This window comes from Theropithecus gelada, chromosome 2 (assembly GCF_003255815.1).
Source record: "Theropithecus gelada isolate Dixy chromosome 2, Tgel_1.0, whole genome shotgun sequence".
Lineage (NCBI taxonomy): Eukaryota > Metazoa > Chordata > Mammalia > Primates > Cercopithecidae > Theropithecus > Theropithecus gelada.
The window spans coordinates 67,397,128-67,420,876 of record NC_037669.1 but is presented as its reverse complement, the minus strand read 5'-3'; the positions used below and the strand labels follow the sequence as shown (position 1 = coordinate 67,420,876).

At 41.8% G+C, this 23,749-nt stretch overlaps 1 protein-coding gene across 2 annotated transcripts in view; it reads right to left on the bottom strand.

The window, feature by feature from the left end:
• Positions 1–6,558: 6,558 nt before the first annotated feature.
• SHQ1 (SHQ1, H/ACA ribonucleoprotein assembly factor) overlaps positions 6,559–23,749 on the bottom strand; it is a 107,324-nt gene continuing 90,133 nt past the window's right edge. For both annotated transcript variants that reach the window (XM_025374971.1, XM_025374972.1), the window contains exon 11: positions 6,559–8,105. In XM_025374971.1, coding sequence (XP_025230756.1) covers positions 7,553–8,105 — 553 coding nt within the window. In that variant the 3' untranslated portion in view covers positions 6,559–7,552. The remainder of the gene's footprint in view (positions 8,106–23,749) is intronic.

Sequence of the window (23,749 nt, the reverse complement as noted above, 5' to 3'; positions counted from 1 at the left end):
TTCAAGGGTTCAAGCGATTCTCCTGCCTCAGTCTCGCAAGTAGCTGGGACTACAGGCATGCACCACTATGCCCAGCTAATTTTTTTTGTATTTTTAGTAGAGATGGGGTTTTGCCATGTGGGCCAGGCTGGTCTCGAACTGTGGACCTTAGGCGATCCACCCACCTCAGCCTCCCAAAGTGCTGTGATTACAGGCATAAGCCACTGCACCCAACCAACAGTTTTTCTTAAAGCTAATTATGTCCAATTTAGAGGGCTGATCTTTATCCTAAATACTATCCTTCTACTTTTTGGCATTAACAGGCTTTTATGAAAGGATAGTTTCAGTAGAATACTGCCTAGGTTGGGTTAGAGATGCACATCCAGAATGAAAAGTCAGCAGCCTTACATCAGCACCCTCTGCACTCTACCCTGTTTTGTTTTGTTTCTAATTTTAATTTTGTAGAAATCAGTACAGAAGTCTGGAACCCACTGCTTTAGAAGGTAAGAATCTCTTTCCTGCTCCAATCCTTCTGGCTTGCCTTAGCAGGAGCTGGCCCTGATTCACGGGGATAGTGTCCATGTCCAGGGGCACTGCCCAGAGCGAGGACTGTTTAGATTCTCTACCAACTGACCTTCCACCTGCCACCCTAGGGGGCAGTGAGTGGAGAATGCTGGGAATTCAGGGTTGGGGAGGAGGGACGGCAACAGGAAAAGATAGAACATATGTGTTGATTAGGCCAGGAGATGAGGACCCCAGACCCGGGAGAAGGAGGAGAAGGAAAGACACACTTGATCTTCCTGCTTAGAATGTTGGGTCATATTCAAGAGATAAGAGAATCAAGACTTATGAAACAAAAGAAAATCCAAGAAAGGCAACATGGCCCATGCTAGGTGGGGATTACTAGCTAGTAAAGAGCTGTCAAGGGTCTGACGCCATTTATTCATTTGAGCTCTCCAGTTGCCTAGTTTTTCATTCAACAAGTGTTGTCTGAAGGTGTTGTGTGGACAGAACATTGTGTGGGATCCAAAGCTGAAACAGATACTGAAGTCTGTGCTCTAGTAAAGAGAGGAAACCCGTATTTACCCTGCAGGGAGCAATAAATACTCTAAGACCATTACAAATTGTTCTGGGAGTTCAGAGGAGGGAATTTATTTCTAGTCCGGAGCAATGAAGGGTGACCTCCTGGAGGAAGTGGCATTTGACTGGGGGCCTTGAAGGATGGATGAGATTTAAACATGCAAACTAACAGCAAGGGAAATGGGAGAGCAACGCAGGAGCAAACATGAAGATGGGAAAACACAAAGCATGTAGGGGAAACACACAAATGCAATACTTTGTATTATGGGTGAGGCTCTACAAGAGGCACTGGATTGCAATGGGACTATTGTTTCCAGGGGACCTCTGGGCTGGTGGTCAAGCTACTGGAACTGTCACTATTTCAGACCAAGCCAGGCTCACAAGTCTTAGCTGTTCTTGCCGATTCTCCTGAATGCTCACTCCAGGAAGAGCAGTCAGGAAATGTTTCTTTGGAAATAGCTTCAAAGACACCAGCATACCACTATGAACACTTAAAATATGGAGACAGAGCATTTGGAGTGCTGCTCCCAGCATGTCGGAGGGAAAAGCAGCAAGATCCTTCCCGGAGGTAAATCCTTTGTGTTGTTTTCTTCCCAGTGCTTGGGCATCCAATCCCACGTTCATCCTTTTCCTCTAACTTATCTTTTCATGACTTTGGAAAGCAGTCTTCCTTATCTAGGAAACAAATGGCCTCCACGGAGAGCTCAAAACAGCAAAGTCATTTATCTGTTTGACATGTGTTTGCCTGTTTGTTTTCTCCAGCCTTGAGACAAGAGTTGTGTCAACTGTGGATGGCTATGCCCCAGTCACTCGAGAGACACGAATCAATTTCCCAGCTGCATTTATCACTTGCTGCCTTAAATCAAGTCTAATCAATGCTTCCTTCATTTGGTATGGATTGAAACTATACATAACACACTCAGAAAACAGGACAGAAAAGCAGCAGATCACAAAAATTCCATCAGGGATTTAGATGGAATGATGTTAAAGAAACATTTGCAATCTTTCATTTGCTCTAATGGAGACCCCTGACCAAACAATGAGAGATTTGCGTTCATGAAGCTTAATTTGAATTTACCTGACATGCAGTGACACTACATGACAGGCCATTTGATATATGGTGGGTTTCTGCATGTTTAAGGATTTTATAATTAATACGCTCTTAGGATCTGATGTATATTTATAATTTCATTCCTATACTAAGTTTTAAACTCATTTCCATTTCTTTTAGAGGTATCTGTTTCACCATCATTGACTATATAATTCAATTTCCAGTTATAACATATAAAGTAATAAAAAATCCCTTTATAACAAAACAGATATCTAGGAGTCTGTTTTGTTTTTGTTTTTTTGTTAATAATTTTATAAAGTCTTAAATATGGCCCTCTCTCTCCTCCTCCCAATTCTTGGTATTAATAACAGAATTTGATCCACGTAACCAAAGTGAGTTTTTCATTCGCAGGTGTGAAAACCGCTCCCCAGCTGTCAACCAATTTAGAATGTGGTAGGGAGCAGTCTTGTCTCATTTGCAGCTTAATCTTGTGCCAGTGAAAGGTGATACCAGCTTAGTTACCGGCACCTAAAACCTGGCCATGCCCACAGCAAGGCCTCCGATCGTTCTTCAAGGATAATGGGACAAGAGAGACAGAACACAGAAAACCAGGTCAATGATAATGCAAGCCTAGAAGATGAGGCAGTGCTGTGATTCACTGGCATAATTAATATTTCTATCTAATCTGCTGAACTGTGTAGACTTTTACCACTAGCCTGCCTCTGTAGCGATTAACAGGGCTGACTCATTTTCACAGTGCCAGCTCCCCCAGCGACCTGTTGTTAGGTAGCTAAATAGAGCCCTGTTCAGCTCTGGGAAGTGAAACAATAATAATAAACCCTTACGCTGGTTTAACGCTTTCCAGTTCATACAAGTGCTTTGAACATACAGTCTCCTAGCACTGGAAGGCCAGCAATAAAAGCAGTTCTATTTCCATTTCTGTCTACGGCCATACCACACTGAACGCACCCGATCTCATCTATTCCCCCTTTTTTTTTTCCTTTGAGACAGAGTCTCACTCTGTCCCCCAGGCTGGAGTGCAGTGGCACGATCTCAGCTCACTGCAATCTCCGCCTCCCCGGTTCAAGTGATTCTCCTGCCTCAGCCTCGAGTAGCTGGGATTACAGGGGCCCACCACCACGCCCAGATAATTTGTTTGTATTTTTAGCAGAGACAGGGTTTCACCAAGTTCGCCAGGCTGGTCTCGAACTCCTGACCTCAAGTGATCCGTCTGCCTCAGCCTCCCAAAGTGTTGGGATTACAGGCATGAGCCACCACGCCCAGCCCCATTTCTAAGATGAAGGGAAAGGTGTAGTTTGGAGTCCCCTACCCTTGTGAGTCAGCCACAGTGGAGCTGGGTTGAATTGGAGGCTGCCTCTTGTCAACCGCAAAGTCTTGATTTTTCCCACTGAGCTGCGACTAGGCAGTCACTGGGTCTCTTCCCTATACTTTCCCCAACTTATTTTTTTCTCCCATCACCTATGGGTTTTGGGAAACCCATATGGTTATAGGAGAACCCTAAAGTTGCCTGGCAGGTTGTCTAGTTTAAAAAAAATAAATGAAAGGCAGCACCTTTGGAGGTGTTTTGGGTTACTGAGCTAGTGTAGTATATAGTGTTCTCAGCCCATCTTAAACAAAGACAGAGTAATGTGATATAACAAAGTTTCAACCTCTGTGAACAAAGAAAGGGGTAGGAGAAACACTGCCGACACGGACTCTGAAATTAAGGAGCTCACTCACGTTGTCTTTAATACTCATGAGGGTTGTTTAATGAGCTCCCTGGCTTTGAGGATGTCCGGGAAGGATCATGTTTGCTCATTCTTTGAGGAAGGGAATAACAAGTTTTTCTACCCAAGACAAGTCCACTGAAGTAGATCCTGTCAAGATTCCTAAGAACAGAAACTGATGGAAGGAAGAAAACTTCCATGGCTTTAAACTTTTAGACAAGAGAGGATTTGCTTAACTTGCTTGACTTCAGTGGAAGTAAATGAGGGGAGTTACAGATAATACTTTTTCAAACTGGCTTCAGGTAATGTACTATTGAGGAGAAATGCATTTTCAATGGTCATAAGGACTTGGAAGCTCTCCAAGGAGGCTGAGAGAAGTCTTGAACACATTCCAGCAAAGCAGTTATAGTATTCAGGAGTTCATATGCATTTTAAGTGCCGTAGTCACCCCAGGATCATGTTAACACAAACTAGAAAAGTACAAATATTCACCATCTTCACAAGCCCTAAGTAAAAAGTATCATACCCTTTCTTGAAATTAATGATGCTACTGAGATTAATAGATCAGATTTCATTTCCTCCTCAAAGCAAATTGGTTTATCTTATTTGTTCATTCATTCAACAAATATTTATGGAGTGCTTGAGAATAAGGACACTGATGATTCAGTGTTAACAAGACCCTACCTCCCCAGCAGCTTAAACTCAAGTGGGAAAACTCATAAACTATTAATGGAGACTTACACTTCCAGTCCCAATGGATTAACAGGGACCAGATTTACTCTCCCGTCAGACATAACCAAAGCAGAGAAACGGAAGCAATACACAAAACCATGACTTTCCAAACTCTGAACTTCAGGCAATGCAGGACAGTGATCCTGAGAGACAGAAAACAAGGTGAGACCTACTGCCTTGAAAGACTTTCCATGCTATGCAGAGAAGGACAATCCAGGCAGAACCCAGGGGGTTCTGGAGTTCAAAAACAGGGCTGAGGACTCGGGGTGATGAAGGCAGCTAACATTTGCAGGATAGAGCTCCAGAGAGGAGACAGCTGCACAGAGAACCCTGGCTATCTGGAGAGAGAGAGGAGAGCCCTCTTCTAGAACCATCTGAAAAGATTAGAGGGGGCTGGGTGCAGTGGCTCAGGCCTGTAATCCCAGCACTTTGGGAATCTAAGGCGAGTGGATCACCTGAGGTTTGAGACCAGCCTGGCCAACATGGTGAAAACCTGTCTCTACTAAAAACACAAAAAAGTAGCCAGGTGTGGTGGTGCATCCCTGTAATCCCAGGTACTTGGGAGGCTGAGGCAGGAGAGTCACTTGAACCCAGGAGGCAGTGAGCTGAGATCGCATCACTGCACTCCAGCCTGAGCAACAGAACAAGACTCTGTCTCGAGGTAAAAAAAAAAAAAACCACACACACTCACATTAGAGAGAACAGTCCTCAGTATGCACACAGGGAACAGTGTGAGTTCAATCAGCCAGGCTGAAAAACTTGTAATTCATAAGGCATGGTGCAGCACTCAGGAAAATCAGCACTGGGGAAGGATTTGCCCTAGACTGAGCACCGCGCCAGAGCTGCCTAACAAATTACAAAGCGAGACCCGTAAGGATCAAACTACTTCCATGTCACTGGACGGCATCCCTACACAAAGATAGAGAGTATATATAAGAATGCATATCCAGCACCTAAGACGGTAAAATTCACAAAGTGTGGCATCCAATCAAAGACTATGAGGCATGCAAAAAAAACTCATTATTAAGGACTTGTATCCAGAATTTATAAAGAACTCTCAAACTGTCGGGCTTGGTCACTCATGCCTATAATCCCAGCACTTTGGGAGACCAAAGTGGGCAGATTGCTTGAGCTCAGGAGTTCAAGACCAGACTGGGCAACATGGCAAAAGCCCGTCTCTACCAAAAATACAAAAATTAGCCCAGCCTGGTGGTGCACACCTATAGTCCCAGGTACTTGGGGGCACTGAGGCATGAGAATTGCTTCAGCCTGGGAGGCAGGTGTTACAGTGAGCCAAGATCACGCCACTGCACGCCAGCCTGGGTGACAAAGTGAGATTCCATCTCAAAACACACACACACACACACACACACACACACACACACACACACCCCACAATACAAAACAAAACCAACCAAACAAAAAGAACTCTAAAAAAATCACAAATCCAGCCTGGGCAACATAGCAAAACCCCATCTCTATAAAAGCTACAAAAATTAGCTGGGTGTGGTGGAGCAAGCCTGTGGTAAGGAGGAGGTGCTAGGATTGCTTGAACCTGGGAAGTTGAGGCTGCAGTAAGCAGAGATTGCGCCACTGCACTCCACTCTGGGAGACAGGGTAAGACCCTGTCTCAAACATACGCACACACACACACAGGCAAACATATACACACACACATAGAGGCAAAAGATTTGAACAGACACTTCCACAATGAAACACCACTACACATCTATAAAAATGGTAAAAGTTTAAAAGACTGACCATATCAGTAACAAGCATGTGCAAGATTGGAACTCTCATAGGTTGGAACTCTCATAGATTGGAACTCTCATAAACTATCACTTTTGGTGGGAATGTAAAATGGTACAGCCATGCTGGAGAACAGTTCAGCGTTTTCTTAAAACATTAAACACATACCTACCATATGGCTCGGTCATTCCGCCCTCAGGTATTTGCCTAAGAGAAATGAAAGCATACGTCCACATGAAGACTTGTATACAAATGTTCATAACAGCTTTATTTATAACAGCCCCAAACTGGAAACAACCGAGGCGTCCATCGATAGGTCAATGAACAAATCTATTCAATGAAGTAGTACTCAGCAATGAAAAACACAAAAACTCTTGACACATGCTACCACATGGATGAATCTCAAAATAACTAGACCGAGTAAAATAAGCCTGACCAAAAAAGGGATACATATTGTATGATTCAATTTACATAGAATTCTAGGACATGCAAACTAATAACGAGGCCCAAGAGCACTTGGGGATGATGGGTCCGCTCCTCACTTCAATCGCGGTGACAGTTTTACGTGGGGTACACATATGCCAACACACTGTACACTTTCGATACGTGCAGTTTATGGGGTGTCAAGTACACTTCCTAAAATAAAAATATTGATGGGCTCTACATTCTGGAGACACTGGCAGTAGAACTATTATTTTCAGCTTGAAATATTAGCTACACTTTGGTAAAAATACTTTTGAATTTTATCTTCACAGTGATAGCAAGGAAAACAAAAGGTATACACATTCACTGATTGAAAAAAAAGTCATAAAGTTGTCCCCGTATCTGTGGGGGGTTGGTTCCAGGACTCCTGAGGATACCAAAATCATCAGATGCTCAAGTCCCTGATAAAAAATGGTGCAGTATTTGCATATAACCTACCCACATCCTCCCGTACACTTTAGATCATCACTAGATTCCTTATATGACCCCATACAATGTAAATGCTGTGGAAATAGTTGTTATACTGTATTAGAGAATAATAACAAGAAAAAAAGTCTCCATGTTTGGTACAGATGCAATTTTTTCTTAAATATTTTTGATCTGCAGTTGGTTGAATCCACAGATGCGGATACAAATACAGCAGGCTGTCTATATACTAAGAAAAACTACAAAGTGAAAATGAGGAATTCTCATTCGGTAAATGAAACCAAATCTACCGTATTTCTCAACAACAAATAAAACCACCTAAGAGTCAATCATTTGGTGTCTGACGGCCGTCTCTCTCCTGCATATTGCTGTGGTTTACAGCAGTGGTGCCCTTGGGTTCAGAAACCTGAACTGTGGTCTTCAGTTGTTCCTCAAGCTCCTCTATCAGAGGTCCGGACACTCCAAGAGGCTGGGAAGAGGCAAGTGGCTTTCCCTGACTGGCATCAGACTCCTGGACAGCTGTGTTTCTGCATACTCCACCATCAACAATAAGAAAGGCACTGCTTTCTTCAAGAAAGGGACCTTGCAAAGAATTGACTGTCTCAGATGGACTATCTTTGAGTTCATCTTGTTCTGAATCTGAGTCTGAGTCTTCGTTTCCAGATGACACGGTGCTGTCTGAGTCCTCCGAATCACTTGCCTCAGAGCTGGAGCAAAGTGTCTGCTGCCCAGAAACTGAATGGGCTGCTTTTAATGCAGTTTCCTCCTCCTGGACAAGCAGTGCTGCTGCTTCTAGTTCTTCCAGTTCTAACCCCAGCTGGGCCTTTGTAAGGGAGACTTCCTTTAAGGCTTCTGCAAGAGCTGCCAACTTTTTGGATCTTGAAAACATTTTAAGAACAAAGATTAGAATTATTTATTAATTGGCCTGAGGATAACAGGGTATACAGCTTCCAAAAAAATAAAGTTGGATCCACATTTTAAATGGCACACCAGGATATATACCATAACAGATCCAAGATATATATGTAAAAACAGATCCAAGACATACATATTTTTTAAAAAGTGATTAAAAGTATTACAGGGGAACACAGATTTCCTTTATGACCCTAAGAAGGAGGAAGGCTTTTCTAACTATGACTCAAAATTCAGAAGCCACAAAAGAAAAGACTGATAAATTCAACTAAATAAAATCAATTTCTTGGCCAGGCGTGGCGGCTCACGCCTGTAATCCCAGCACTTTGGGAGGCTGAGGTGGGTGGATCACCTGAGGTCAGGAGTTCAAGACCAGCCTGGCCAACAGGTAAAACCCTGTCTTTACTAAAAATACAAAAAAATAGCCGGGCACAGTGGCAGGCACCTGTAATCCCAGCTACTTGGGGGGCTGAGGCAGAAGAATCACTTGAACTCAGGAGGTGGAGGTTGCAGTGAGCCAAGATCACACTACTGCACTCCAGCTAGGCAACATAGCGAGACTCCATCTCAAAAAGAAAAAGGAAAAAAATCAATTTCTTCTGGGTAATATATCTATAATAAGCGCATATATATATATATATATATATATATATATTCTAATAAACCCTAATTCTCCTAACAGAGTTCCTAATAATGGATATATAACAATCCAACAGAAAAATGGACAAGAAGACAATTTTCACAAAAGGAAATATAAGTAACTCTTAAATGTATTAGATGTTCAACTCCAGTCAAATAAGAGAAATACAAATTAAAGTCATATGTGAGATATATTTTTTATATGTCAGATTGGCAAATACCCAAACATTTGATATTATTCTGTTAGCAAGACTGCAGGAGAAAAGGCACTTTCATATACTGATGGAGGGAGATTAAATAGCTAAAACCCCTAAGAAGGAGTACTTGGCAGTAACTTTCAAAATGGAAAATGTATATACCTTGGACCCAGCAAGCCCCGTGTCTAAAAATTAAACACATGTAGCACACACACTACATAACATAGGTCTGAGGTTATTTACTATGACATCATTTTTTAATACCTAAAAATGGGAAACAACCAAATGTCCTTGTTATAAGACTGGTTGACTGGTGAAATAAGTTATGGCATATCCACACAAAGGAATAGCCTACAGCTGTACAGTGAATGAAGCTCTCCATGGGCCAATCCAGACTTACTGCTTAACAACACAAAAGGCTCACCATATGTATATGCTACATATATATAAAAAGGGAAAATAACAGGAAAGATATCAAAACAGATGTTTCTATTTGCTTGTATACTTCTCAATAAACTCTCCAAAGTGACAGAAAATAGTAACTTCTGTAAAGGAGATAGGGTGGGAACTGGAAATATGGGGGATGACACAGGATGATGGTGTGATGGAGCCTTTTCACTGCCATTGTTTTATTTTTAAACCTATATAAATGTATAAATGTTCACAATCTTAAAATGTACAAGGAGGAAAAGCAATATCAGCAGCATGGAGTACCTTTTCTTTTTATGAGAAAACCATTTCATATTATTTCAGAAGATTTTTTTGATTTTTTTTTTTTTTTTTTTTTGAGACGGAGTCTCACTTTGTCGTCAGGCTGGAGTACAGTGGCGCGATCTCGGCTCACTGCAACCTCCACCTCCCAGGTTCAAGCAATTCTCCTGCCTCAGCCTCCCGAATAGCTGGGACTACAGGCGCGTACCACCACGCCCAGCTAATTTTTTTGTATTTTTAGTAGAGACAGGGTTTCACCATGTTAGCCAAGATGGTCTTGATCTCCTGACCTCGTGATCCACCAGATTCGGCCTCCCAAAGTGCTGGGATTACAGGTGTGAGTCACCGCGCCCAGCCGAAGATTCTTTTCCTCTAAATTACTTCCTAGATTTATAATATTACATTGTATCGAGTAAATAAACTTTTCCATTATTAACTTTGATGCAATCAGTTGTTTTTTGTTTCTAAAAGAACCAAAATGACAGAAACTGGCATTCTCCAAAGATGACTACTCTTCTAAAGGGGAAATCTAATGTGACAACTGAAGAAAGGTGGCAGTGAGTGAAAGTGGTAAACATGCTGACATGGTTTTTATGTTTCCCCGACTCCAAAGATAAAATGAACGTACAAAACATTGAGTGGCTTTGATACAAACTGGATGAGGGTGAGTTTACAAGATAAATCCATTTGTAAAAGTGTAGTCCATCCCATAACATCGGGAAAATGAGACTTCATTTCAGTGCAACTGACAGTACAATGGGAAATACCGAACAAAGATAGTATTTTAATCTGGGTGTCCGCATGTACCTGAAATGCTATTTCTCAAAATACTTAGCACAATAATGAGATTGTGCAGGGATTGCCCCCCACTCCCCACAACCCCTGCTGCCCCTTCACACATGTAATCAGGCCACAGAAGCACCACTGCAGTGCCCAAGGGTGAGCGGGAGGCACAGTGCGGTGAGTGGGACAAGGGCAGTCACCACTGTTGATGGGTAGCTTTCTCTTATGCAAGGAAAGCCCTGGGTTTCAGTGCCATAATTTCCAGAGCACTTAGAAAAAGGGAGGGGTTAGGGTAAAGAGGAAAACCAAGGTGACATCCACTAGAGTCAGTTAATGATTCACCAAAGCGTTATAATCCCTGGCTAATCTTTTATCAGTCTGAGGCATTTTTAAAAGCATAGTTATAGAATATGACGGCTGCAACATAATTTGCATTTATACCCAAGATAGTTGTAGATGATGTCCACCAATATTTTTAAACCTTGACTACCAGTGGTAAAGGATTCAGTCTGAGCTGCTGCAAAGTTCGTTCAGTCTAAGAACTAGTACACCACTCTGTTTCTCCAGGAAGGGCAGTTCTCTCACGCAGCTTAAGAAATAAAGAGTGATAAATTTGGGAAAATGGATACTGCCTCTAATACTAGAAATAAAAACAAATAAAATAAAAGCTTTTACTTTACTGACTACATATCTCATTTTAATCGTCACGACAAATACTTCTCAACAATATACAAAGGATGATGTTCCACTAACATCACTGCGCTTGCTCCATTAACCACCCTGTGAATCAGTACCATTGTTATCCCTACATTACAGATGAGGAAACTGGAGCTTGCAGGGGTAGGAGAGCCACTGAGGTTCGCTCAGCTAACAAGGAGCGGTCACAACTGGAAACCCAAGCCTCAGAACTTCAGCTCTCTTCCCGTTCCATCAAAGGACCTCCCATGAATACACAGGCTCTGCAAAGTGTTTTTTTCTTTCTTTTTTTTTTTTTTTCCAAGACAGAGTTTCACTCTTGTTGTCCGGGCTGGAGTGCAATGGCACAATCTCGGCTCACCACAACCTCCACCTCCTGGGTTCAAGCAGTTCTCCTGTCTCTGCCTCCCGAGTAGCTGGGATTACAGACACGCGCCACCATGCCCGACTAATTTTGTATTTTTAGTAGAGACAGGGTTTTTCCATGTTGGTCAGGCTGGTCTTGAACTCCCGACCTCAGGCGATCTGCCTGCCTCGGCCTCCCAAACTGCTGGGATTACAGGCATGAGCCACCGTGCCTGGCCAAAGTGTCCTTTCTTAAAGCCACATTCTTTACTTCTTCCCAATTTGAGCTCCACTCAGCATCTTCCAACTGAGCAAGTTCTGACTTGCACAAAGCCCAGAATCCTCCAAAGCAATTGTGACTAATATATTTAGCTTAACGATGTTAAATGAAGTATACATATAAGCATCATCTATAGAGGTTTAGAAAAGAAGGGTAAAGTTCAAATCATTTTTGTGAATTTCGCTGAATATATTAAACATGCCAATTCTCAGGTTGATATTATTTGGATCTTTGTTATTGTCTACTATACAGATACTGTGTCTTGTCTTTTATACCTATAGAAATGTGGAATTCCAAAGCTCCTCCCCTAGAATCCTGGCTCTTCTCAGAAAGCATACCCCACACACAGGGGGACTAAAAGTATCAAGTGTAACAGGCAGAAAAGTGGTGAAGTTGAATCCAGGGGCCCAAATAGGAACTCCTGTCTGAAACCAGCTGATGCGAACTTTTATCCTTCAGGAAAAAGTTTTTCACTTTCAGCATTATATTATGCTTAAAATTACCAGGTTACACAGTAAGTGGATGGGTGGGTGGGTGGATGGATGGATGGATAGGTGGATGGAGAGACTGGTAGAGAGACAGACAGACAGACAGAGATAGATTTTTGATTCTTCACCAAGCTTCATTTCTATTTTATTATCCCACCCTTACTACTTCAAGTTGGCTAGCTTCCTAAATTAATATTAAAGTTCTGAAAGAAACTTTAATAGAAGAAACATTCTGAACTCTCTCCCATTCTTAAAGAATGCCAGGATAAAAACTGATTAAAATTCAAAATAGCATTGGTGTAGAATGTGCCCCAACAGTCTGAGGAATGAAAGTTGGGTTTGTTTTTATTCAATTACTTAGCACAGATAACCTAGCAATCACTGCTCATGAAAAGGGAAATTATTCCTGTAGGGAAAAAAAATTAAGCCATGAAAGAGTAGCTGTTTTGTTTTTTCAACCACTAGTACAATTAGAGTTGGTTCTAATCTGCCACTCCGTGTAAATTCTAGAATCTACTTCTGTAACAGACTTACCTTTTCAGAAAGCAGCTCACTTAAGGTAGATAGTGTCATACTCAAAACAGACTAGGGTAGTTCATGTCCAAAAGCCTGGTCAAATGACATTATTAGATAACCACTCTTACAAACATCAGGTACCATTTATTTATTTTTATTTTTTTGAGACAGGTTCTCACTCTATTGCCTGGGCTCTGGAGTGCAATGGCGCGATCAGGGCTCCCTGTAGCCTTGACCTCCTGGGCAAAAGTGATCCTCCCACCTCAGCCTCCTGAGTAGCTGGGACTGCAGGCACATCCATCACACCCAGCTAATTTTTAAATTTTTTGTAAAGACAGGGTCTCCCTATGTTGCCCAGGCTGGTCTCGAACTCCTGGGCTCAAGTGATCCTCCCACCTTGGCCTCCCAGAGTGCCGCAATTACAGGCGTGAGCTGCAGCCCTGGCCATGGTACATTTTGATACTCTCAACACACACATAGGCTGAGTTACTAGTTACAGTATATGTTTTTTGTTTATCTGGTTGGGGTTTTCTTGAGAGAGTCTCACTCTGCCTTCCAGCCTGGAGTGTGGAGTACAGTGGCACGATCTCAGCTCACTGCAACCTCCACCTCCCTGGTTCAAGTGATTCTCCTGCCTCAGTCTCCCGAGTAGCTGGGATTACAGGCATGCACCACCACACTCGGCTAATTTTTGCTATTTTTAGTAGAGACAGGGTTTTGCCACGTTGGCCAGGCTGGTCTCAAACTCCTGACCTCACAGTGATCCACCCACCTTGGTCTCTCAAAGTGCTGGGGATTACAGGGGTGAGCCACAATGCCTGGCTAGTTATAGTATATGTTTTATATCTCAGTGAGGATCACCTACCTGTTAAGAATGTATTTATTATAGAATGAAGAGACTCGGCATTTAAAAGAGACAACTGGATACCACTACTGTCATATTTTAATAAAACCACACGTAGAATAGATTTTTCTTAGTTACTGGAAATGTAATCCTACGATGTAACTTTAAAAAGACCTTTCATTCTTTTTGCATATGTGAAATAATATCCTATTTGGAGGATTTCTCTTTAAAGACTGCAGACAAGTTACACTACATGTAACTACCACCAAAGAGTAATTGCAACAGCAGAAAGTACATGCCTTGACTGTGGCAAAGCTGATACAAAATTTCCTCAATTATTTTACATTTGGTGACTGTACTTAGGAGGGGGAAAGCCTCCACAGCCTTATGAAGCAACCAAAACAAAATGCAAAAGGAGCCTGAAATGTAGGGGCAGGGTGAACTGGGTATAAATGGAAAGCATACATCCTGTTTTTTTGCTGTAGAGTTTTGTCTCAAACTATCAATCAACTTTTCACCACTTCCTGCAATAGCAGGTCTACTATAAATCTTATAGTAACCGACTAGGTTTCATTTCCTCTGCCCAAACCTAGAAGCCTGCCAGGCATGACATACTGAGACTAGAGCCCACAACTGATCACGGAGGACAAGACTCCAGTGAGGCAATTCCAGACAGTTCAAACTGGATGTTTACTGGCTAACCTGGCCTTTTAATTTCACAGCATACCACACACACAATCTCAGGTTCTATCTGGGACCAAACAGTAGATCAAATTTCTTCTTTTTTTTTGTTTTGTTTTGTTTGAGAGATGGGGTCTCACTGCATTGCCCAGGCTGGAGACCAGTAGTCAAAGGAGCAGTAATACCACATTACAATATTGAACTACTGGCCTCAACAGCCTTCCTGCCTCAGCTTCCCAAGTAGGTGGAACTATGGGTACGTGCCACTGAGCCCGGCTTCAACTTTCTTTCTGAAGGGCATTTACTGCCTATCAATGGTAGACTGGATAAAGAAAACATGGTACATATACACCATGGAATACCATGCAGCCATAAAAGGAACGAGATCATGTCCTTTGTAGCAACATGGATGGAGCTGGAGGCCATTTTCCTTAGCAAACTAACGCAGGAACAGAAAACCAAATACCACATGTCTCACTTATAAGTGGGAGCTAAATGATGAGAACACATGGACACATAGAGGGGAACAACACACACTGGGGCCTATTAGAGGGTGGAGGGTGGGAGGAGGAGAGGATCAGGAAAAATAATGAGTACTAGGCTTAATACCTGGGTGGTGAAAATAATCTGTACATCAAACTCCCATGACATAAGTTTCCCATATATAACAAACCTAGACGTGTCTCTGAACTTAAAAGTTAAATTTTTAAGAAGGGCATTTGTGATAATAACATGTCATTGTTCCTCTCTACTGAAAAGAACCAGTTCCAAACTTTAGGTTCCTTGGCCCAAAACACACATATGTAGCCTGATTTAAAGGTAATGCACTGGCTTTAAGAAGAAGTTGCTGGTGAAATTCCTATCTTGAATCTGAGAGCCTCCAAGGAAAACAAATACCAGTGGATGCACAGAGGAACGCAGAGCTGTCTGTTCTTATTCTGTAACAGTGAGAAGCACTTCTAGCGCAGCCATTAACAAAAACATTCAATCTCTACGAACAAGAAATGACTAACTTAATACAAGGAAGGCTGCAAGATAAAGAGTTATTTATCTTTATCTTATTGACCCATATCTTATTGGTCCATACCTAGTTTGGGCCAATAAAACAACTTCTCATACAAATTTCAATTGGCTTTTATGCCATTTTGTGGGCGCAGGCTCTGGGAAACATCATCTAGTCCATGGATCAGCAGAATCATTTTCTGAAAACTCTCTGTATTAGTTTCCTAAGGCTGCCATAACAAACCATCCAAAACTGGTAGCAGAAAACAAGATAAATAAATTTATTTTTCACAGTTCCTGAGGCTACTTTTTTTTTTCTTTTTGAGACAGAGTCTCATTCTATTGCCCAGGCTGGAATGCAATGGCATGATCTCGGCTACCGCAACCTCCGCCTCCTGGGTTCAAGCAATTCTTCTGCCTCAGCCTCCTGAGTAGTTACAAGTGCACACTACCACACCCAGTTAATTTTTGTATTTTGTTAGAGACGGGGTTTCACCATGTTGGCCAGGTTGGTCTCGAACTCCCGACCTCATGATCCGCCCGCCTCGGCTTTCCAAAGAACTGGGATTACAGGCGTGAGTCACCGCACCCGGCCAAGGCTACTACTAATAGTTCAGAATTAAGGCATTAGCAGGGTTGGTTCCTTCTCAGGGCAGAATTCCTTCCATACCCCTTTCTTAGCTTCTGGCGTTGCTGGCAATCCTTGGAGTTTCTTGGCTTGTACATGCATCACTCCAAGCTCTGCCTCTGTTGTTACAGGGTGTTCTTCCTATGTGTTTGTGACTTCACATGGCCATCTTCACTCTGTGTGTGTCTTAGTGCCTCTTCTTTTCTTATGAGGTCACCAGTCACAGTGGATTAAGGGCCCACCCTACTCTAGCATGACCTCATCTTAACTAATTACATCTGCAATGACTCTATTTCCAAATAAGGTCACATTGTGAGGTTCTGCAAGGACATGAATTTTGGACGGACATCACAGGGCATCACTGTAACACAGTACACCTTGTAGAGCTAAAATAAATAGTGGAGATGCTCATTAATAGAGGGTAATAGACCAGAAAAAAGTAAACCAACTTAAAATGGAGACCAAAATTTAATAGTAAATAATGATGATAAGCTTAAAACTTCACATTGAGGCTGGACACAGTGGCTCACGCCTGTTATCCCAGCACTCTGGGAGGCCAAGGTGGGCGGATCATTTGAGGTCAGAAGTTCAAGACCAGCCCAGCCAACATGGTGAAATCCTGTCTCTATTAAAAATACAAAAATTAGCCGGGTGTGGTGGCAGGTGCCTGTAATCCCAGCTACTCAGTAGGCTGAGGCAGGAGAATCACTTGAACCTGGGAGGCAGAGGTTGTAGTGAGCAGAGATTGCACCACTACACTCCACACTCCAGCCTCAGCAACAGAGGGAGACTCTGTGTAAAAAAAAAAAAACAAAAAAAACAAAAAAAAACAAAAAAAAACCAAAAAAAAACCACTTCACCTTGAAATAAAATTACAAACTACAAAAATAAATTTATGAAATATTTAACAATGTTAACAATATGTAGGTTACAACTGCAACCATGTACTAATTCTCAAAAACAGCAAAGAATGAACCAAATAGTAATTGTATTTGTAATTGTTCTAACAAAATTCTATTACAGCACCATCTAACATTCATCATGTCATGTTGGTCTTTTTGTAGCAGAATCAGAGAAGGTAATCCTTACAGAAAAAAATCAAGGGTATCATCAGTTTCCTCATGGGCCTCTCAATCATGTGATGCTCAAATCAATCTTTTAATATTCAAAATAAGGATTTTCCACTAATTTCACTATTATTGTAGAGTTTTCTTCTTCAATTGTTTACTATGGTGAGCAGTTCCATGTGGTTCAAGCACATCCCCCATATCACTTCCAATGTTTTTGTGAAATCCTTGATCTTTTGGTTGACTTGCAATTTATTTGCACTGTACAATATCAATGATCAACAAGAAGTCAAACAACAAAAATACTGGTAAGATGGATGGGAAAGATGCTGGGAAGGAAATGATATAGTAGAATGCGGATGAAATCTATTAAGAGGCTTGCTCATTAATGAGTATTTTTGAGTTTTGACTACCATAGCATTTCTCTAACTTTTTAAGTGCAGAAACTCAACAAATATTCAGAAAGGACTTTCTGCATGACACATATAGGTGGCTGTACTAGAGAGATCCACTGAAATTTCATTCTTTAAGGGAGCACAGAAGTCATCTACTCCAATTCTTCCACTTTATAAATGCAGCTGACATGACTGGCTACTTTGATGCAGCTTGAATGTTTGTGTGACTTAAATTGGAAGAGTTGCAACAAGATATTAATCCCAAAGTTCCAAGCTTAAAGGGCTCTTCTCTCTCACCTGCTCTCTTTCAACTGCTTACAGGGTAGTTGTTATGAAAGTAATAGAAATTATTTAATTTTTGAAAAAGACTGTTGAAACCTTCAATGCTATTTAATTCCTATGGAGAAGTCAGCTTGACTGTGATGTACTAAGCTTAGGAAAAATACAATGTGGAGCTAGAAAATAATCAGTATCAAATCATTCCTTAAGGAAATGACAGTAACCACTTTCCAAAAGTCCCTGGCAGAAAATAACTTCTGTCTTCTTGAAATATTACAAACTATATAAAGGTTTTAAAAATCACAAAATAGACCTCCATATCCCTTTATGAAAAGCCAATTGTAGGTTTACTGTAATTAGATTAATAAAAGCTCTCAAGGCGATTCCAACGATTCAACAACTATGCCACTTTTCAAAAAAGTTTATGAGCTCTGATCCTTAGTGCTTTAGTAGAGAATACAAATATTCATGAATGCATTAATATATATCTGACACATGAGACTATAGATCCCAAGAAGGTGGGGGAAATAAAAATTTTTACTTATTTTTAATTTTTTTGTTATTCTTTTAGGGATGGGGTTTTGTTCCATTGCTCAGGCTGGAGTGCAGTGGCTCAGTCACAGCTTACTGCAGCCTCAACCTACTGTGTTCAAGCCATCCTCCCACTTCAGCCTACTGAGTAGCCAGGATTAGAAGCACACACCACCATGCCTGGCTACTTTATAAATTTTCTGTAGTGACACGGTCTTGCTACATTGTCCAGGCTGGTCTCAAACTCCTGGGCTCAAGCGACCCTCCTGAACCAGCCTCCCAAAATGCTAAGATTATAGGCATAAGCTACTGCACTGGGCCAAGAAATAAAATTTTTAGATGTATTTGAATAATAGTGTCGAATCACTACAGCAAACAGTGATAATATAGACTCAACCACCTCTTGGATGCTACGCAAAAGGACAAAGGTTCTTTGACAGTATCTCTTAATACAAAAGGCTTGCACTTCCTGTGCAGTAACTCTGTGCAGGCTTTCTAAGTATTTCACATGGTAAACTCATGAAGTACTTATAGCAACCCTGTGATATAGGTACTATTATTATCCTTACTGGTAAAATAAGAAAATAATGTGGCACCTTCTTTGAGCCATGGAGGACCAAAGATGATGTCATATTATCACAGAACGACAACTCTAAAGACCTCAAGCAGAGCATGTCTTACTTTTTATGTTAATATGTGTGAACTCACATACAGTTTCCCCTGGTTCACAATTATATAGAGAATCATTTACTTTAATCTTCAAACGATAAACAGGTGGGCTACATGTTTAAAAAGTCCTCCATCAGAATTACTCTTCTGCACAGAAGAGGTGAAAAGCAGGGGAGCTAAAGGCAAGGAGATAGGCTCTAGCTCCAGCAGTTCTTTTTGAGGACAGTCTGCACATAAACATGTACATACATACATGTGCCCCCCACACACACACGTGCCCACAAACATGTACATACATACATGTGCACACACATGTGCCTATACAAACATCTGCCCACACACATTAGCAAACACATAGACACACATCCATTTTTTGAGAAAAATAAATGACTAAAAAAAAAAAAACTTGCTATGGCAATGCTAAATACTGAAAAGAATGGCTCTCATAAGGTTTATCCAAATGCAGAGAAGCCACCATTTGGCTCAACCCCGACCTCCACTTAAGAAATTCAAGGGTGAGGGCGACAAATAGGTTAAGAAAGGTACAATGTCCATAAAGAACTGTGTGAAAGAAACACAGTTCACCCCAGCTTTGCAACTCTTTTACATTTTTGCCAGGCCAGATCAAATTCTCAGAGATGGAAACGTGGGTCTCATAAATTTGCCACATTTCTCTCTACTCCCTAGCAGAAATGCTTTTGCTGAAATGTGCTTCACTGTGATCCCAAAAGCTGATTTAAATAACAGTCCCATGAAAATCTCTTGGAATTGTATACCTCACTTGAATTGTGTACCTCGCAAGGTCTCCCGTTCCACATGGGCTGTTCAAATCCATGACTCACTCAACATGAGAGAATGTACCTAGAGCTCCTCCTTGCTCCCAGTTTCATTTTGTTTCTACTTTTTTTTTTTTTTTTTTTTTTTTTGAGACAGAATTTTGCTCTGTCACCCAGGCTAGAGTACAGTGGGGTGATCTCAGCTCACTATGACCTCTGCCTCCTGGGTTCAAGCAATTCTCCTGCCTCAGCCTCCCGAATAGCTGGGATTACAGGCACGCACCACCACGCCTGGCTAATTTTTGTATTTTTAGTAGAGACAGGAGTTCACCATGTTGGCCAGGCTGGTCTCGAACCCCTGACCTCAGGCGATCCGTCTGCCTCAGCCTCCCAAAGTGCTGGGATTATAGGCATGAGCCACCACGTCCAGCCTGTTTCTGCTTTTAATTTTCTTCTTTTACCTTCACCTTTATTATGCCATCTTGTTTTACACACACACACACACACACACACACACACAGAGAAATGCTTTAAATAATTTCTAGTACAAGGCAGAGTATAAATTATGAATGAAACCAATTATCTGCTTAAGTAAAAGACACCTTTGTAGGATAGGAAAGGACAGGAGAAACGGGGACTACAAGTCGCAGGTTGAAGCAGAGCTCTCCAATCCACTTTCTTCTCTATGACTATTCCATGAAGCATGGTATTTGGGCACATCAGACTTGGAACAATTCTGACAACATTCCTACATTTCACCTGTTTTGTGAAAAAAGGGCAAACAGTGTTGTTTAATGATGTAGGATTTTGACCTGTTAACTGTTCAAATGAAACGGCTGTTTGGATTCAATTAAACTAAGTAGAGCTCAGTCAACTAAATAGAGAAGGTGTCACTATAAAGTTAGTGGTAGAAGGAAGATACTGTGGGTTGAATTGTGTCCCCCCACAAAGATGTGTTGATGTCCTAAGCCCTGGAAGCTGTGAATGTCACCTGTTTTGGAAACAGGGTATTTGCAGATGTAATCAAGATTAGATACTGGATCAGGGTGGGCCTTCAGTCCACCAACTGGTGTCCTTATAAAAAACACAATGTAAACACAATGTAAAGACACAGGGACACAGAGAATGCCATGAAGGTGGAGGCAGAGATTGGCATGATGTGCTCATATGCCAGAGGATGTCTAGGGTTGCCAGCAACTGCTGAAGCCAGCAGAGAGGCACCAGAACAGATTCTGCTGCAGAGTTTGCTGAAGGAACCAAACCAAATGACACCTTGATTTTGGAATTCTAGCCTCCAGGAATGCAAGGAAGAAAGGTCTGTGGTTTTAAGCCACCCAGTCTGTGGTAATTTGTTACAGCAGCCTTAGGAAATGAATATAGAAGAACATCAGTGATCAAGATCTTTAGAGCAGAACAGAAATTAGAAAGCATTGCACAGTATGCTCCTGAGTTTACAAATGGGGGGAAAAAAAAAAAGACACCACTAAAAGTAACAACAGCAAGGCACAGAAAAGTTTTCTTTGCATAATAACATGAGGGGAATAGATTAGTTTGTTACTAATTCCCATCCAAGCCCAAAATGCTACACTTTTACACTATGATCACAATGTTCCCCTGCTAAAAACCTGCAATGACTTCCCAAACTCAGAATAAAATCCAAACTCCCGACTTAAGACAAGGCTGTGTAAGACCTGGAACTCACCACTCTTGGCTCTCTCATGATTCTCATCCAGGCCACTAAGCTAACCCCTAACTGCCCTCTCTCTGTCCCAAGGACACATCAACAAATTCTCACACAGCCTTTGTACTTGTTCCCTTCTTTCTGGAATGCTCTTCCACAAGTATTCCCATGCTGGCTCCTACTCATTCACAATTCAACTAAAATGCTCTCAGAGAGTCTTGCAAAAGCAGTCTAGTTAAAGCAATGCTTCCCAAGGTGTTTCGTATCATGGAACACACAGAAAACTGTCTCTATCCAGCATGGCGCATTGGGTAAACTCACCAGGCTGGCCCACATCCTACCCGCCATCCCGAGGGCTGAGGGGCAATATGCACACTCACCTGAAGCCTCCTTGTGGTGTCTTGGACCACCAGCTGGGTTGCTCTGCCCTTCACCCTCCACTGACATTCACTATTATGAGCTTAACATTTGAGGAGAGTTCTGAGGTGTAAGGAAGTAGAAGTCCTGGGTAAACTTTCAAATGGCATCTCCTTTAACTTCACTGTCCCATTTTGAAAGCAGAATAAAAAATAACTGCTTTCAAAATTTCCTGGCATACTCAGAAAAAAAGACAAGGTCAAGTGACTTCATATGTTTTCTTTGGATGTTTGTTCTAAATGCTAATTTTTCTTTGGCTACAAAATGTAAAGTATGTGTGCTATACTGCTTTCACAGTACTAAGACAAACTACTCAAGTGTTGGCGTGTTGACTGCGTTATGCAGAAGCAGAAGCATGCAGGTCTTCACAATATAATAGGAGGCAAAAACTTCGAAAATTCAGAATATTTATGCAGTCACTGTTACAATATGCAATGAAATGTCTTTTTTTTTTTTTTTTTTTTTTTTTTCTCCCGAGACGGAGTCTTCTTCTGTCAACCGGGCTGGAGTACAGTGGCGTGATCTCGGCTCACTGCAAGCTCTGCCTCCCAGGTTCACACGAGATTCTCCTGCCTCAGCCTCCCAAGTAGCTGGGATTACAGAGGCACACCACCACAGCCGGCTAATTTTTTTGTATTTTTAGTAGAGATGGGGGTTTCACCATGTTGGCTAGACTGGTCTCGAACTCCTGACCTCATGATCTGCCCACCTTGGCCTCCCAAAGTGCTGGGATTATAGGCGTGAACCACTGCGCCTGGCCAAAATGTTTTCTTAAATGCATGCCACAATGGCATGAGCTAGTTAACCCAGAACCATTCTATGGTTTCTTAATGCCAATCCTATTCTACAAAATGAATGAAAGTAATGCATTGCCCGCTGGCTCAGTTTGAGTTTTCAGGAATTATTAAATGACTGACATGTCACAAAAGTTCTGCCTCTTCCCAGTCATTCTGAACCTAAAAGAGTGTCTGTAACCCTTGTTTTCCTACAGAGAAAGCCGGGATGAACACAAGAGGGCACCATTATGGCACAGAGGCACGGGACAGGGCCAGTCACAACATGGAGTGTCCATCTCTCAGGCAGAGCTGCTGTACTGTCCCATAGTCCTAAACAAACAATCCCACACTGTGCCAGTCAGGATAGCTCACTGACTTAATAAGAACAGCTATTTAACTTGTGTCTCTTCTGTAGGAGAGCCAGGCCTAGGAGCTGTAGCATTCAGCATTCAAGAGATCCTTCTGAGCACAGGTCCTTGTTGGAACAGAGAGGACTGTGCTGGGGGTAGAAGGGAGCCCTGATGGCTGGGTCTTAGGTCTGATCAGCAAAGACCAAGAAGAAAGTGCTCAGGAAACGTGCCCATCTGTAATCTACTCAATATCCAACCCTCCCCAGCAACCCCACTCACACAGAGTTACATTACTCGCTGCGTTCCTTTTTAGGGTACAGTGCTCTCAGGCCAATTTGTTGGGAGAGTTTTTTTTTAAGGTGCCCTAAAGACACTTTTAGGAATTGATGTTGAGAGATTGCTCCAAAAATAATGCTGAATGAATGAAGCGACACACAAAAGAGTATGTACTGTATTTATTATCTCAATTATACAAAGTTCAAAAACAGGCAAAGTCAGTGGCTAGTGATAGAGCTCAGGACAGTGGTCACAAGGTAGGGTGTGCATGAATGGTGCCCCTGGAGTGACTTTAAGGCACATTTCTTGACTGGGGTTGTTGTTACATGGTGTTTTCCTTTATGAGAATTCATTGTTTGTATACTTATAATCTATGTATACAATAAAAATTAACTTAAAAATTCCATGAGTCCTGGAAAGAAGTCTCAAGCCAGAGAGAGGGGAGGACAGTCCTGAGGGTGGACGGGATCCCAGGATGGCACCCATTTCCTCTTGAAAACTGTCAGGACCACCAATACTGCATCCTCATCTCTGACTTCCTTTTATAAGGCATGGAGCATTCTACCAAACACAAAAAGAATTT